This window comes from Ursus americanus, chromosome 28, assembly GCF_024610735.1.
Source record: "Ursus americanus isolate L20-20 chromosome 28, mUrsAme1.1.p, whole genome shotgun sequence".
NCBI lineage: Eukaryota > Metazoa > Chordata > Mammalia > Carnivora > Ursidae > Ursus > Ursus americanus.
The window spans coordinates 6,111,554-6,126,595 of NC_142154.1; the positions used below are offsets into that span (position 1 = coordinate 6,111,554).

General features: G+C 43.6%; 1 protein-coding gene and 1 non-coding gene across 4 annotated transcripts in view; both read right to left on the minus strand.

Annotated features, from left to right (window-relative positions):
• Positions 1-15,042, minus strand: part of FANCI (FA complementation group I) — a 77,883-nt gene that overhangs the window by 8,518 nt on the left and 54,323 nt on the right. For all 3 annotated transcript variants that reach the window (XM_045813028.2, XM_045813026.2, XM_045813027.2), the window contains exons 20-31: positions 13,624-13,725; positions 12,508-12,675; positions 12,184-12,305; positions 10,802-10,963; positions 9,818-9,997; positions 5,454-5,620; positions 5,028-5,104; positions 3,975-4,091; positions 1,370-1,421; positions 504-631; positions 340-408; positions 63-156 (exon numbers count right to left, since the gene is read on the minus strand). In XM_045813028.2, the coding sequence (XP_045668984.2) occupies positions 63-156; positions 340-408; positions 504-631; positions 1,370-1,421; positions 3,975-4,091; positions 5,028-5,104; positions 5,454-5,620; positions 9,818-9,997; positions 10,802-10,963; positions 12,184-12,305; positions 12,508-12,675; positions 13,624-13,725 (1,438 nt within the window). The remainder of the gene's footprint in view (positions 1-62; positions 157-339; positions 409-503; positions 632-1,369; positions 1,422-3,974; positions 4,092-5,027; positions 5,105-5,453; positions 5,621-9,817; positions 9,998-10,801; positions 10,964-12,183; positions 12,306-12,507; positions 12,676-13,623; positions 13,726-15,042) is intronic.
• On the minus strand, positions 5,673-5,745 carry TRNAQ-CUG (transfer RNA glutamine (anticodon CUG)). Its single transcript has one exon. It is a non-coding gene; the product is annotated as a tRNA-Gln (tRNA).

Genomic DNA, 15,042 nt, shown 5'->3' on the forward strand with positions numbered 1-15,042 from the left:
ACTTTCATGCAGCCGTCCAATCTGGGGTGGACTCTCTCCGTTCCACCCTCAATGCATCTTACCTGAGACAATTTCTTGGCTCACTTGTCCCTTAAGCTTGGTGATCAGCCAGTCCACTTCCTCTAGGACTTTTTCAGCCTGACTCAGAACAAGTAACTGTAAAAGAAAAGAGTACCTGGCATAGCTCCCTGTGCACACAGCTGCTGGCAAAACACAACCCCCGTGGCCACTGTGGCTGGTTACAGACCTCAGGACACGAGCCGCGACAATTTGCACTCACAGGGACGAAAATGGAAGGAATGACAAGGCTGTTTCCATGGCTCGGGGGTCCACACTTACACAAACAGTAGGAGCAGCTGTTCTCAAATTCACCACTGCGAAGTGGTCTGTTTTCTCCACCTCTACATCCTGAGGAGGCAGAGAGAGGAGACGGGATTGCAGGAAGGCTGGCTCCCGGCCCCCAGCCCCAGTCAGGGTGTCGCAGCGAAGGCTCGCGACAGTACCTGGTCTATGTCTCCGAGATGCCCATGGATATCCTGGGACAAGTCACGCAGCAGGGTGACAGGACTCTTGTACAGACCGTGGAGGCTGAAGAGCAAACTCATCAAGCCCTTGCAAAACGAGGCATCCTCTAAGTGCGAAGGAAAGAAAATGAAAAGGTAAGTTCTAACCCAGTCAGTCTTCAGGGGACAGGGGGCCCAACCAGAAACGCGGCTTGCCATGTCCCATGTACGCTATCCCAGCGCTGGACACAGTCCATCCAAGGCAGCTCTCCCACCAAGCTACACTCCCGTGCACGGGCCCAAAGAAAGCAGAGGCTTCCGATTATTCCCCAGTTACTACCGCTGAGGAACGAGCACCCAGATCAAGAAACAAAACGCTACCAACACCCAGAAACCCCCTCCTACCTCACTTGCCCCAGCAAGGAACCTGCTCTGACGTCTACCATCACACCTAGCTGTGTCTGATTTTGAACTTGATCTAAATGGACTCGTGCAGGAAGTACTCCTTGTGTGCCCGGCACGTCTGTGCAGCTCATCGTGCACGTGCGTGCCCATCGTCACTCCTTCACCCCCTCCATGCTGCCTGACGCGTGAACGGGTGTCTGCTACAGAAACAGCGCTGCTGGGAGAACACGGCCGCCTGTGCGGGCCTGGAGTGGGGCTGCCGGACCCTAACCAGACACCACCCGGCAGTCCTCCAGGATGCCTACATGAACGCGGCCCTCCGCATGCTTACCAGCCACGGGCGTGGCTCTTTTTCATTCTGGTCACTCTGGTGACCGTGTAATGAGTTCCTTTCCTTTAAGTGCTATTTGGGAATGATGATTTTACATAAAGCCTAAAAGGAAACAAGGAAGGAAACTTACCCTGGCTGTTCTCCTTGCAAATTTTCGACGTCCAGGATAACATCTGCACAAACTAGAGATCATTCAGATATTAAAGAAACATGCCATGAGACAGACAGATCTAGGTGCTGTCAGACTACACGAGACCTTTCCAATTCTCCTCACCTGCCAAAATACGTGCCTGGATCTACAGGGGTAATGTACTAAGAACAGCATAAAAATAAGTCCAGAATTATAAGAAGAATTACTCATCCTTCTCTCATAATACAGTAACATATGACTCAGTTCTCAAAGTCTGTGCCCTCATTAAGGACCGAGGGTCCTGGCGTCTGGGCTCTTGCCCCCGCTGAGCTTCCTCCTCCCACTCCCACTCTGGTCCAGGGTTGATGCGCCTTTTCCCTTCCCATGCCGCACTCTCCACACGGAGACATCTTTAAGATCAGTCGAATGGAGAGATGCAGGAGAGGAGAGTAAGATCTGGGCCACAAGACAGCAGAATCAGCTTCTAGGAGCCAAAAGGCCAAAGGAGGTTAGAAGGGAGGGGGGGGAGAAAAAGAAGAAGAGGCAAACAACCAGACGGAGTTTTCTCAGGTAAGGAGAGGAGGCTTAAGGTCTTGGGACGGCAGGGTCCTGCGCTGCGAGATACACGCCTAAGCTCGCCGCTTCAGCAGTTCTTTGGAACAGGTTTTCAACCACAAAGGCACTGAAATGCAGTATGCTTAAGTCCAGTAAAAACTCAAATTTTGATCTACTGGGGTAAAAAATAATTCAGAGGCTAATTCTGAAAGGTCTCTGTGAACTGATATACAAAGGTCTCTAGAATACGGTGTTAAATGTAATAAGCAGGATGCAAACAAGCTTTGGTGTGAAGACAGGGTTGGGAATAAGAATCTATCTCATATTTGCATCCACAGTAATAAAGGAACTCTTGAGGGGCGCCTGGGTGGCTCAGTCGTTAAGCATCTGCCTTCGGCTCAGGACGTGATCCCAGGGTCCTGGAATCGAGCCCCGCATCGGGCTCCCTGCTCCGCTGGGAGCCTGCTTCTTCCTCTCCCACTCCCCCTGCTTGTGTTCCCTCTCTCACTGGCTGTCTCTCTCTGTGTCAAATAAATAAATAAAATCTTTAAATTAAAAAAAAAGAAAAAAAAAAGGAACTCTTGAAGGATCCATCAGAAACTAAAAGTTATTTACTTATTTGGGGGAAAAGAACTGCACAGGTGGAGGAGGACAGGGATAGAAGGGAGACCATTCACTGCAAATCTTATCATTTCTGGTTTTCAAATCAAAGGGCTTTATTACCCACTCAAAATTAAATTTAAAAAAATTTTAAAGAGATTACCTGAAGTTACAGGGACGGGTGGGTAATGAGTTTTGACTGAAAAAAATTTCCTGTATATATGAGCCTTTCGAATCCATCTGTTTTCCCTCAAACCTCCCCCGGCCCCACTTCCCTGTGGCTGTTTCCTTCCTAGTGCTGTTGGCTGCAGCAGTAGGAAACAATGAGGCAGAATGTAAAGCGGGAGAAGTGGCTTGGTGCTAGGACCACACGAGCAACTAGCAAGAGGGACTTTCTTTGGGCTTCTGGGAACTAGAACCAGAAGCCCAGGGCTTGCTTTTCAGCGCTCTGACACCGCCATACTCCGGGGCCACAGTCTTCTAAAGACTAGCTCTTCCCGAGGCAAGGGCTCACACGAGGAGCCGGTCTCCCTCACGGATCAGGAAGCAGATGCGGTAGGAGCACACAGCCCAAGGCATCAAGGCCGCTCTTCATCATCCTACAGAGAAATCACTCCTGAACGGAACAGACCCCCAAAATGTGGCCCTTCTCTTCAGCGTGTGGAATGCTCACGTGGTACACACTTTTACGGATGTGTGCGTATCTACACACATATACACACAACCCACCTGAGTTGTTTCCCCTCGGGGACTGTAGTCTCGCTTTCTGACTTAATCACCTTTTGGTGAATTTCTCCCAAACTTCGTACCAGCTAACCTTGCTGAGAAAGTCAACTGCTCAATGTCAGCTACCTTCATGATAATATATTTCCATCTTAGTAAAGAGCAAACACCAAGAGTGAGTAAGAACACAAGCTAAGAAGGCTGAAGGCACCAAAGATACACAAGATTTTTTTTCTAAAGCGCTGACAAGGGTCAGGGCAGCGGCCAAACAAAACGCAGCGTGTGCCTGCCCTCTCCGGCTGCATGTGACTGCGTCGCGGTAAATATGTCCAGGTCACCTATCACTTAAAGATGAGATTTAAAGGGGACATTTAGATATACGCAGTGGACCTCTGAAAACTACAAGGGTTAGGGGCGCCGACCCCCTGCGCAGTCAAAACTCCAAGTAGAACCTCTGACTCCTGAACAACCCAAGCGCTAAGAGCCCACTGCTGACCGGAGCCCTGCCGGTCACGGCGACAGTCGGTCGGCACCGCTCTGCATGTTTCGTGTAGGACATACTGCACCCTTACAATAAGGTAGGCTAGAGAAAAGAAAAAGAAAAACCCAGGTACAAGGGGATCCACACAGCTCACGAACGTGTTACTCAAGAGTCAGCTGTACTAAGATGTGACGCTCCGGGCCTTCTGAGGGCTGCCAGGTGGGACCGGATTCGTGGCGCTTCTACCTGAGGGGAGGACGGCTCCAGCAGCTTGGACAAGCTGGAGAGAACGGTGACCAGCAGGAGGGCTTCTTTGCTGTGAAAGTCTTCCTCTTGGCTGCTAAGTAAGTTCAACAAGGACCTCTGGGAAGAAGGTGCACACGGAAACGTTAGCATGTCTGTTCCTGTCATGGAGGAGACATCTACCCAGACGCCGAACTGGGACAGAAAGGATTCCAAGCTATCAAAATTCCAAGAGGACAAAATCTGGAAATAAACTGGATTGAACAAGTAGTTTCCTACCCTGTTCCTGACTACAAATCTAACTGTTCTCTTGAAAACCACGAACTCCTTCTCCTCTAACCCCCTGCCAAATGCACCTCAGGAATGAACACTGTGCCCAACGCTGGGTGGCTCACAACCTCCTGAGGCCCCTCCACTGAGCTCAGGTGTAGACGGGGCCCCAGCCCCAGCACTGCCCACACACCTTCCGTTTCCCTTGCCCCGTTCCTCTCTCACCACCTGAAATACTCTATTTTGTCTGTCAGTCTCTTTCCCCACTCAGTGTAAGCTCCCCAAGGGCAGGGATTTTGTTTCTGTTGTTTCCTGCTACACCCCCAACGCCTAGAACCTGGCACAGAGCAGGAACTCTAGAATTACTTACTTGTTAAAGAAAACCTGAGACACAAGATCCTGATAGTGTGACAACTACTGGTTAGAAACTAACAGGCTTCACTGTCCAGTCTTTATGCAACCCGACAAAGCCAAACTACACCATGCACACGAAACAAAGACATACACTCCCTACCTTAATGGGCTCCTGGCTTTCCCTTCATAACCACTCGGTGATTCTTGGAGGCAACAGTGCTGCAGGCTGGGGTGGCTCAACACCCTTCCTCCCCAGAACCCTTTCAAATGCATTACCTTCCACACAGTAGAGCTATGTCCTGTTGCTTGGATGATGACCCAGAAACCCTGTCCTACTCGCTCGCTGTCTGCCTGCTCCCACCAGCTGGCCCAGCTGACGGTCCCTCTGCAGGCGCCCTCAGGCAAGCCGGGCAGCGTGCCAAGGCTTCCTACCTGAAACTGCCGGATCTGGAACGCTGCTCTGTGAGTGACACTGCCTTCCACCTCTTCTCCCTCGTTATCTGTGACATCTAGGAAAGGAAAAGAATGGGATCTTCTTTGAAATGGACGGACTCATGATGCTTTTTTGGCCTTTTGATATTAAGCTAAAATTTTAGAAAGCCAAAAAAAGTCTGGGGGCAGAATTAAATGTATTCCTAACATTCTGCAATTTCTTAGCCCTATCTTTCAATTTCCAGCTACTATCTGTGGTCCGTGTAAAAGCCAGTAGATGCCAGTTCTGAATCCACTAGATGGCACTCCTTAGCAACATGAGGACTGCTCTCAGGCGTTGTCTGTAGATTAGTAAATACAATCAAGAGGTTTGGTTAACAAAGAGAAACCCAGAAGAAGCCAATTTATGAAAACCGAAATGCTCACCCAGAGCCCTGAGAAACTGGTGAACCTTGGGCTGATAGAACTGTTGCACAGCACTGAATATCTTCTGCAAACCCTCCAAGCACAGCAGTGAGATGCTCTTTCCTTTCTCGTTCTTTCCCAAATCTTCCACTGAAGTAGGAATGGAAGTATATCTCCAAAGAAAGACCCTGAAAAGAAGAAAAGCGGTTATCAGAAGATTTTATTTTTAGGTAATCTCTACATCCAACGTGGGAATCGAACTCACAACCCCGAGATCCAGAGTCGCACACTCTACCGACTGAGCCAGCCGGGTGCCCCAGAGAAGTGATTTCATTAATGTCGGGTTCACCGAGGTACAATTTTATATGTTGTAAAATTCACACCCTGTACATGTCTGGTTCAATGAATTTTAACAAACTTACACAGTTGTGTAATCATCCCCACAATCAAGATATTTCTATCATCCCAAAAGTTCCCTTACGCTGCTCTGTATTCTCTCCCCCCGACTTTCCAAACAATCACTGATCTGATCCCTCTCCCTACAGTTTTACTATTTACAAAATGGCATGTGAAAATGGTAGCACGGTCTGGAGCCCCCCGAGTCTAGCTCTGTTAGTTTAGCGCATGCTTCTGAGATTCACCTATGTCACTCGCTGCGTGTATGGGTAGTTCAGCCCATTTTCCTGCTAAGCAGCTTCCGTCGTATAGATGTACCGGTTTCTCCATTCAACTGGAGACGGATGTTTGGTTGTTTCCAAATTCGATTACAGATAAAGCTGCAAATCACAAACCTTCATATGGATATATGCTTTCATTTCCTTTGGGTAAAGAGTGAAACTTATAGACCATATGGTAGGTGTGTGCTTAACTTTTGAAGAAAATGCCAAACTGTTTTCTCAAGTGGTTGTTCCTTTTTATCTTTCCATCAACAGAGAGTTCAAATTCCTCCACATCCATGACATTTTGGTATTGTCAGTCTTTTTATTATTTTTTAAAGTTCATGAACTAATTATGTTGACCATCCTTTTGTGTCCTTATTTGCCATCGATAGGTCTTCTTTGGTAAAGTATCTGTTCAAATATTTTGCCCATTTTTAAATTTGGTTGTTAGCTGTTTTAAACTTAAACGTGAGTGCTCTTTATACACTCTGGTTACCAGTCCATCAGAAATGTGCTTTGCAAATATTTCCTCCTCATCTGTGACTTGTCTTTCAATCTCCTTAAGAGGGTTTTTCAAAGAGCGGAGTTAAATTTCTTTTTATAAAATACAGCTTGTGCTTTTGGTATTCTGAGAAATCTTTACCGAAAACAAGATCACAGGGATTTCTGTTTTCCTCTAGACGTTTTACAATTTTAGGTTTCACATGTCTTTGACCCATTTCAAGTTAATTTTTTATGACATGTGGAACGAATAAAGGTTCATTTTTAAAAAAAATAAATGTCAAACTGTTTGAAAACCATTTGTTGAATTTTCTCTGTTAAATTACCTCATCACCTTTGTCAAAAATCAAATGACCATACTTGTGGGCTATATTTCTGATCTATTCTGCCAATTTCACACTATCTTAAATAAAGTAACTTGATATGACTTGATACCTGTAGTGTGAGTCCTCTAACTTGGTGTTTCTATTTCAAACTTGTTTTAGTTATTCTAGGTCCTTTACTTTTCCACATAAATTTTAGAATCATCTTGTCAATTACTAAAATAAAGCTTAACAGGATTTTGATTAAAATCATGTTGAATAGGAGGGTCAATCTGTGAAGAATCCATACCTTGACAATACTGAATCTTCTAATCCATGGACATTTTTACATTTTACATAAGATCCATCTTTATATTTACGTGGGTCTTCTTTGCTCTAATGTTTTAGAGTTTTCATCACATAAATCTTATGTTAGATTTATTACCAAGACGTTCACATTTTGTGATGCAACTGTAAATGGTTGTTTTTAAACTTCAATTTCCAATTGTTCACTGCTAGCATGTAAATAAAAATACAATTTAAAAAATACTACGCTTGTTTCCTGCAACCTTGCTAAATTGCTTAATATATCTACTAGTGTTTAAAAAATGTCTTTGGAATTTTTTATGTAGACAATTATAATGTCCCTGAAGACACAATTATTTCTTCTTTCCCAATCTGGATGCCTTTTATTTCTTTTTCCTGTTTTACTGCACTGGTTATGCCTCCAGTATAATGTTGACTAGCAACAGTGAGAGCGGGGGGGGGGGGGGTTAATCATCAAGTATGGTGCTGACGTAGGTTTTTTGTGGATTCCCTTTATTAGATTGATAAAATTCGCTTTTATTCCTAGTTTGCTGAGAGAGTTGATCATGAATTTATGTCGAATTTTCTGCGTCTATTGAGATGATTATAGGGTGTTTTCCTTTAGTTTGTTGATATGATGAATTATGACTGATTTACAAATTCTGAGCCAACTTTGCCTTCCTGAGAAAATATTCCACTTAATTACATGATCCTTCTTACAAACTGCTGGGCTGAATTTGCTAATATTTTGTACATCATAAGGGAAATTGGTCAGTAGTTTTCTTATCATGTCTTTGACTGGGTTTGGCATTAGGGTACTGCTGGCCTCATAAAACAAGTTGGGACATGTTCCCTCCTTTTCTATTTTCTGGAAGAGTTTGCATAAATTGGTATTCTTTCTTTTTTTTTTGTGGGGGGGGGGAGAGGGAGAATCTTAAGCAGGCCATACGTCTAGCACAGAGCCTGATACAGGGCTTGATCCGATGACCCTGAGACTATAACCTGACACGAAACCAAGAGTCAGAAGCTTAACCAACTGAGCTACCCAGGGGCCCTGTATTACTTCGACCTTAAATGTTTGGCAAAATTCACCAATAAGACACCCAGGTATGGAGTTTTCTTTGAGGGAAAACTTTGATCCACAAATTCAATTTCTTTAAGATTTTAATTTTTTTGGTAAAGATGTTATTTATTTGACAAAGAGAGCGAGTGCACGTACAAGCAGGGGGAGCGGCAGGCAGAGGGAGAAGCAAGCTCCCCGATGAGCAAGGAGCCCGAAGTGGGGCTCCATCCGAGGACCCTGGGATCATGACCTGAGCCAAAGGCAGATGCTTAAACAACTGAGCCACCCAGGCATCCCAAAAGATTTTTATTTTAAGCAATCTCTACACCCAACATGGGGCTCGAACTTACAAACCCCAAGGTCAAGAGTCACACGCTCCGCTGACTAGCCAGCCAGGCGCCTCTCGATTTCTTTAAATAAGCACAGGATTATTCAACTTACCTATTCCTGAGTTTCAAAAAATTTGTCCATTTAAGCAATCCAGTTTATTGGCATAAAGTGTTAGCATTCCATTATCATCAATTCTTACTGTCTGTACAATCGGTAGTGATTATCTCCTCTTCCTCATATCTGATATTTGTAATTTGTGTCTTCTCTCTTTTCCTCATCAGTTTGGTTAAAATTTATTGCATTTACTGATCTCAAAGAATCAGCTTCTGGTTTCATTCATTTTTCTCTGTTGTTTCTTTTTTTCAACGATTCTATTTTGTCTTTATTACATCCTTCCTTCTACTTACTTTCATTTTAAATGCTTTTTTCTTTTCTTCATGTGGAAGCTTAGAGAGTTGATATTTTCTCCTAGTATAACTACTGACCATTATAAGTTTCTACCTAAGCACTGGATCATACAAATTTTGAAATGTAGTGTGTTCATTTTCATTCTATTCAAAGTATTTTCTGATTTCTGACTTCGAGTTATTTAGAAAATATATTAAAAATTAAAAATATTTTTGTTACTGCTTTCTTGTTTAATCCTGTTGTGCTCAGAGAACAACTGATTTCTATTTTAAAAATGTGTTCAATTTGTTTTATGGCCCAAAATATGGTCCACTGTGATGAATATACCATGTACACATAAAAAAAAAAGTGCATTTTGAAACCATTGTTAAATATCGTATAAATACCCATTAAGTCAAGCTGGGTGACGAGTGTGGCTCAAGGCTTCTATGTCCTTCCTGATATTCTACCTACCAGTTCTCTACTGATTTCTGAGTGGGCATGAACTGTTTCTCTCTCCTTCCGTTCTATCAGTTTTGCTTCAAGTATTTTGGTGCTTTGTTGCTAGGTGCGTACACAGTTAAAGTTGTTATGTCTACCTGCTGATGAGTTAGTCATTATGTAATGTCCCCCTTTATTCTGGTAACAGAGTAACATTTTCTATGTGCCTAACATTCCACATCAAAGCAGGACTAGAAAAAAGACTCAATTATTAGTGATCGCACTTTTACTCTTAAGGCATGCCCAACTTCAAACTGCCTTCCTTCCCACCCCACCTTCCCCTCTCGGAGATTCCACAGCAAGTGGAACAGGTTTCTGAGGGTGAGAGTGACTTACCGAGTTATATCGCAGAGATTCTGAAAGACTTTCTCCGGGTTCTGGCCATCAGGGCCACTCACGTGCCCAGTTTCCCTGAGCTGCTGTGCCTTCTGCAGAGCTACACTCACCGCGTGGCGCACAAACTCAGGGCTGGACCGCAGAACAGAAAGGCTCTCTTCGTGGCTTTGGGCACTGTCCCTAGACAGAGAGACAGACGGAGGGAGAAGAGATTCCGCTGTTACTGGGATCTGGAATTAAGTTTTCTAGGGACTGTTCAGAAGAGCAGGACCTAGGAAGCCGGTAACAACAGCCCCCAGGCAGCCTATGCCAGTCACTGCCACAGCTGCCCTTTTACGACCCTCATCCTCAGTGTGACCGCCTTCTCTCCCCTCCCCCAATCCCATCCCTTTGATAAGATTTAAATGTCAGTCTTAGTTTCCTATGTTTTTTGTTGCCATTGTTCCTATTTTTTCAATTCGGGTTTTTCTTTCTTCTCTTTTATCTGTTACAGTGTTCAAGCTACTTAGGTAGATTTTCTTACCTTATTGCAATCTTTCCTATCTTTTCTTCAGTAGTCCATTGTTTCTGAGTTTTCTCTATTAATAATTCAAGGTAGTTTTTTTTTTTTTTTTAAGATTTTATTTATTTATTCAACAGAGAGAAAGACAGCCAGCGAGAGAGGGAACACAAGCAGGGGGAGTGGGAGAGGAAGAAGCAGGCTCATAGCAGAAGAGCCTGATGTGGGGCTCAATCCCATAACGCTGGGATCACGCCCTGAGCTGAAGGCAGACGCTCAACCGCTGTGCCACCCAGGCGCCCCTAAGGTAGTTCTTTAAAGCACCTACCTAGAATGATCCAGCTTTCATTTCAAGAAACTTACCTCCTGACTGATTATATATACATTAAGGATTGTGAATCCAAACTAGATAATACCAGTGAACCTGGGTAGCTGTTACTGTCTTTACTGCACAGGTATCTTGAAGCGCTCTGTTACGAACTTACCTGAAAAGGGCAGTGAGAAGATCAGACACAAATTTCATGGACCAAAAACTATCCATTTTGTTGGCCGTTTTAGTTTTGCCTTTACCAGCTTTTTCGTTAAGGATGTCAGAGAGTTTCTTGTAACACATAAATAAGCTCAGAACCTCCTCAAACTTGTTCTTACTGTATAAAAGGAAAGAGACCAAGGACAAGCATCAGAATATTGTGGCTTACTCTCACACCCAATAATAAGGACATCACAATGTTTCTTTAGATGTCCTATTTTAAACATATTATAAATGAATGAATTTGCATTAACTTCCAGATCACTCTAATCCATCTGTGTTATTATTATTATCTTTAAAGATTTTATTTATTTATTTGACAGACAGAGAGACAGCCAGCGAGAGAGGGAACACAAGCAGGGGGAGTGGGAGAGGAAGAAGCAGGCTCCCAGCGGAGGAGCCTGATGTGGGGCTCGATCCCAGGACTCTGGGATCACGCCCTCAGCAGAAGGCAGACGCCTGAGCCACCCAGGCGCCCCTTTTCTTCTCTTATTTGTACCAGTCAATGCAGAGCATGAAAGTCCAATACTACCAACCAATCAAAATTTCTCTATTGAAATCAGAACTTCTTGAGTTCAGGGTCTGGGAATTTTGAATAAATGAAAGCCTGCTACCCCTGTGGTATATGCCTGGTGTTCTCTGGTAGAAAGAGCACAGTCTGGTCTTAGGCTAGATGTCCACCTAAGAGACAGTGTCATGCAATAGCTAAACTGTGGAAGGAGCCGAGATGCCCTTCAACAGACAAATGGATTAAGAAGATATGGTCCATATATACAATGGAATTTAACTCAGCCATCAGAAAGAACGATTACCCAACATTTGCAGCAACATGGACGGAACTGGAGGAGATTATGCTAAGTGAAATAAGTCAAGCAGAGAAAACAATTATCATATGGTTTCACTCACTTATGGAACATAAGGAATAGCAGGGAGATCGGTAGGAGAAGGAAGGGAAGAATGAAGGGGGGGGGGGTAAACAGAAGGGGGAATGAACCACGAGAGACTATGGACTCCGGGAAACAAACTGAGGGTTTCAGAGGGGAGGGGGGTGGGGACTGGGTTAGGCCGGTGATGGGTAGTAAGGAGGGCACATATTGCATGGAGCATGGGTGTTACACGCAAACAATGAATCATGGAACACTACATCAAAAACTAAGGATGTACTGTATGGTGACTAACATAACATTAAAAAAAAAAAAAAAAAAAAAGACAGTGTCATGGCCTGTGGTCTGTCGAGTGCCCAGCATACTGTTAGAGTTAAAACACAAAAAATAAAAAATCACAATATAAAATGGGAGTATTCATCAAATTGCAAAGAGAGTCATAGCAATACCTTACCTAAAATTACTAATGGAGAAATTGTATTCTATCAGAACCTCACAAATTCCCATCACAAGAGAAGCACAGATACTGTTTTTGATGCCAACACTAGTGCTCTGAGAAAAATCTGCTGATTTATCCTAAAAGACACAAGATAAAAATTAATGAACTACTGGGGTACATGGCTGGCTTAGTCAGTGGAGCGAGCGACTCTTGATTTCAGGGTTATGAGTTCGAGCCCCAAACTGGGTGTAGAGGTCACTTAAAAATAAAATACAAAAAAAAAATTAATACGCTATTAAAAACCTGCATCACTCAATACAGCTGAGACTTAGCAATTACCAGTTCAAAGTCCTCTAGTTCACTCTTAATCATTCTACTAGTAACGGACTCCAACATCTCCTCTAAGTCTTGGCAGAACTCTTCCTCCTCCTCTTCCTCCTGCTGTAGGGGCATCACTCGGCTCTTATACCAGACCAGACAGTGCTGGACACAACACAGCAGATGACCCTGTAGGAGAAATCAGTGAACATTTGTGAGTGTTTAGGGGACAACCTACGAGGCTGTTGATCATCAACAAATCATTCTCACCTCTAAGGCTAAAATACGTTATTCCTCAGCATCACAAATTAAGTCAATCCGAATTAGCAAAACTGGAAAAAATTAACTGAACCAACAAAGGCATTCTTCCCCGACCTCTCCCAAAAGCTGGCTTTGTAAGTACCCGACACCTCAGAATGCGACATCACCACGTGCTACTTCTGACCTAGTGCAAACACCGCGGAGGCTGCAAAGTTAAATTCTGACTCCTGAGTCCCAGAAGCTGTTTTAAAGATAGGGGCTTATGTTGAGGGCATCTTTGGGAGACCAACAGAGCATCTCCATCTCCTGCCACAAGAAGGCCCATTTATGAAGGCAGGATCTGACAACTTAGAGACCACTTCCCTCCTCTGTCATGAGGTCTCAGTTACTTGGGGTAGTGAAGTTTCAGTTTTTATCTTCTCTTTTTCCTGTCTTTCTGAGGCTGGAGTACAAGAACAGAAAGGTTCCCCTTGAAGGTTCGAGAATGCCAATTCTAGCTCAGCATAAATCATATACTCCCCCCCAGAATAATAAAGCAGGTTCCCTGTTTCATCTGCTACTGGGTGACATCCCTTCCCTATTCCAAAGCATATTTTAGTATATTATATAGTTCAAGTGCCATAAATGGGAAACAAAATGTTCCTTGGGGGAAGGGACGGATGCCTCGATGTAGTAAAGTGCTGACATGACCTTACCAACAGATCCAATGTGAGGGTGGATCAGAAAAGGAGGGACGACTTAAGAGTAAAATTTCATTGGGAGTCCCAGAAGAGTGCTTTCAAGAAAGATACTTCTTCCTGAAGACAGACTCTATCAACAGGGTTGTTTTTACTTAACAGTAAAAATAATGGTTATACGAGGAATAAAAAGTCTCACCAGTGGTTCTTGTAAAGAGATCTCATCTCCTTGGGTCAAAATACAAGCTTCTAATTTCAGCGGCGGCACCACGTCGGGTCCTGGCTCGTAGAACTGTTTTAACTACGTATGGTAACGAAAGAAAGACACCATGGCTCATGAGTGCTCTTCACTTCTTTCACTGGTCAAACTCAAGTGTCCACAGAACAGTGCAGCAAAATCTGTGTTGCCTGGCCTCATGCACATCCTTCACCCTTGCTTCAGGCATCACGTTGAGATATTCTCTCCTACTATATTTCTAACTCCCCAAAACACACCACGCTCTCTCACACAATTCCCAAACGTGCATAAGCAATCAGCATTTTCACTATAGCTTGATAGTTAAGTACAGGCTCCAGGGTCGGAATGGCTGAGTCCAAGTCCCAGTATCACCACTTATTAATAATCTTGGTAATAGCATCCATGCCTTGATTCCTCATCTGTGATAGATGATTACTATAAACAAATAAGGCTATATAAGGATTAAACGTGCTAATATATGTGAAGTGTTAAAAAAAAAAAAACCAACACTACTCAGCACATAATAGAGCTCAGGAAACATTAGCTATTAATTTTCTCCTTTTTACTTCTGGAGTCTGCACAATTTTACTGGTCCACATACTAACCTGACTTGCGAAGCACTGCTCTATGCCTTCATCACCATTTTTTATGCCTCTTAAGTGTGTGAATGTTGATGAGGTACTTACTACAGTTTGAAAGGTACACTATAGTTAACAGGATACAGATTTTACATAGGATCAGGCTTGAGGCGCAATGGAAAGCTTCTGATAAATAGTATAGGACCTTCCGGGGCGCCTGGGTGGCACAGCGGTTAAGCGTCTGCCTTCGGCTCAGGGCGTGATCCCGGCGTTATGGGATCGAGCCCCACATCAGGCTCCTATGCTATGGGCCTGCTTCTTCCTCTCCCACTCCCCCTGCTTGTGTTCCCTCTCTCGCTGGCTGTCTCTATCTCTGTCAAATAAATAAATAAATAAAATCTTAAAAAAAAAATAGTATAGGACCTTCCAATAATTTCTACACCTCTGAGATCTTAACTCAAGTGCAGCTTCCTCAGCAGAATTATAACAAAGCAATGGCACACAAAAGTGGGGTAAGAGGGAGAAAAAAAAAAACCCCTCCATTTTTAGCAAAGTGGTTAGAGACAAGAAAGGGGTCTAAGAAACCCTCCTGGTAGAGAACAATTTTAAAAAATTTATTAAAAAATTTATTAAAAAATTTAAATAGATAGCTAAGACAATGGGAAAGTAAGAGAAGTCCTCATACGTCTCATTATATTAGAAAATGTCATAAAACACGAATCTAGCAACTACATGAGCAAATGAACTCTGAAACTAGTGTTTATTCTAGGAGCACCTGCCAATTCTAGAGGCCTAGAGCTAT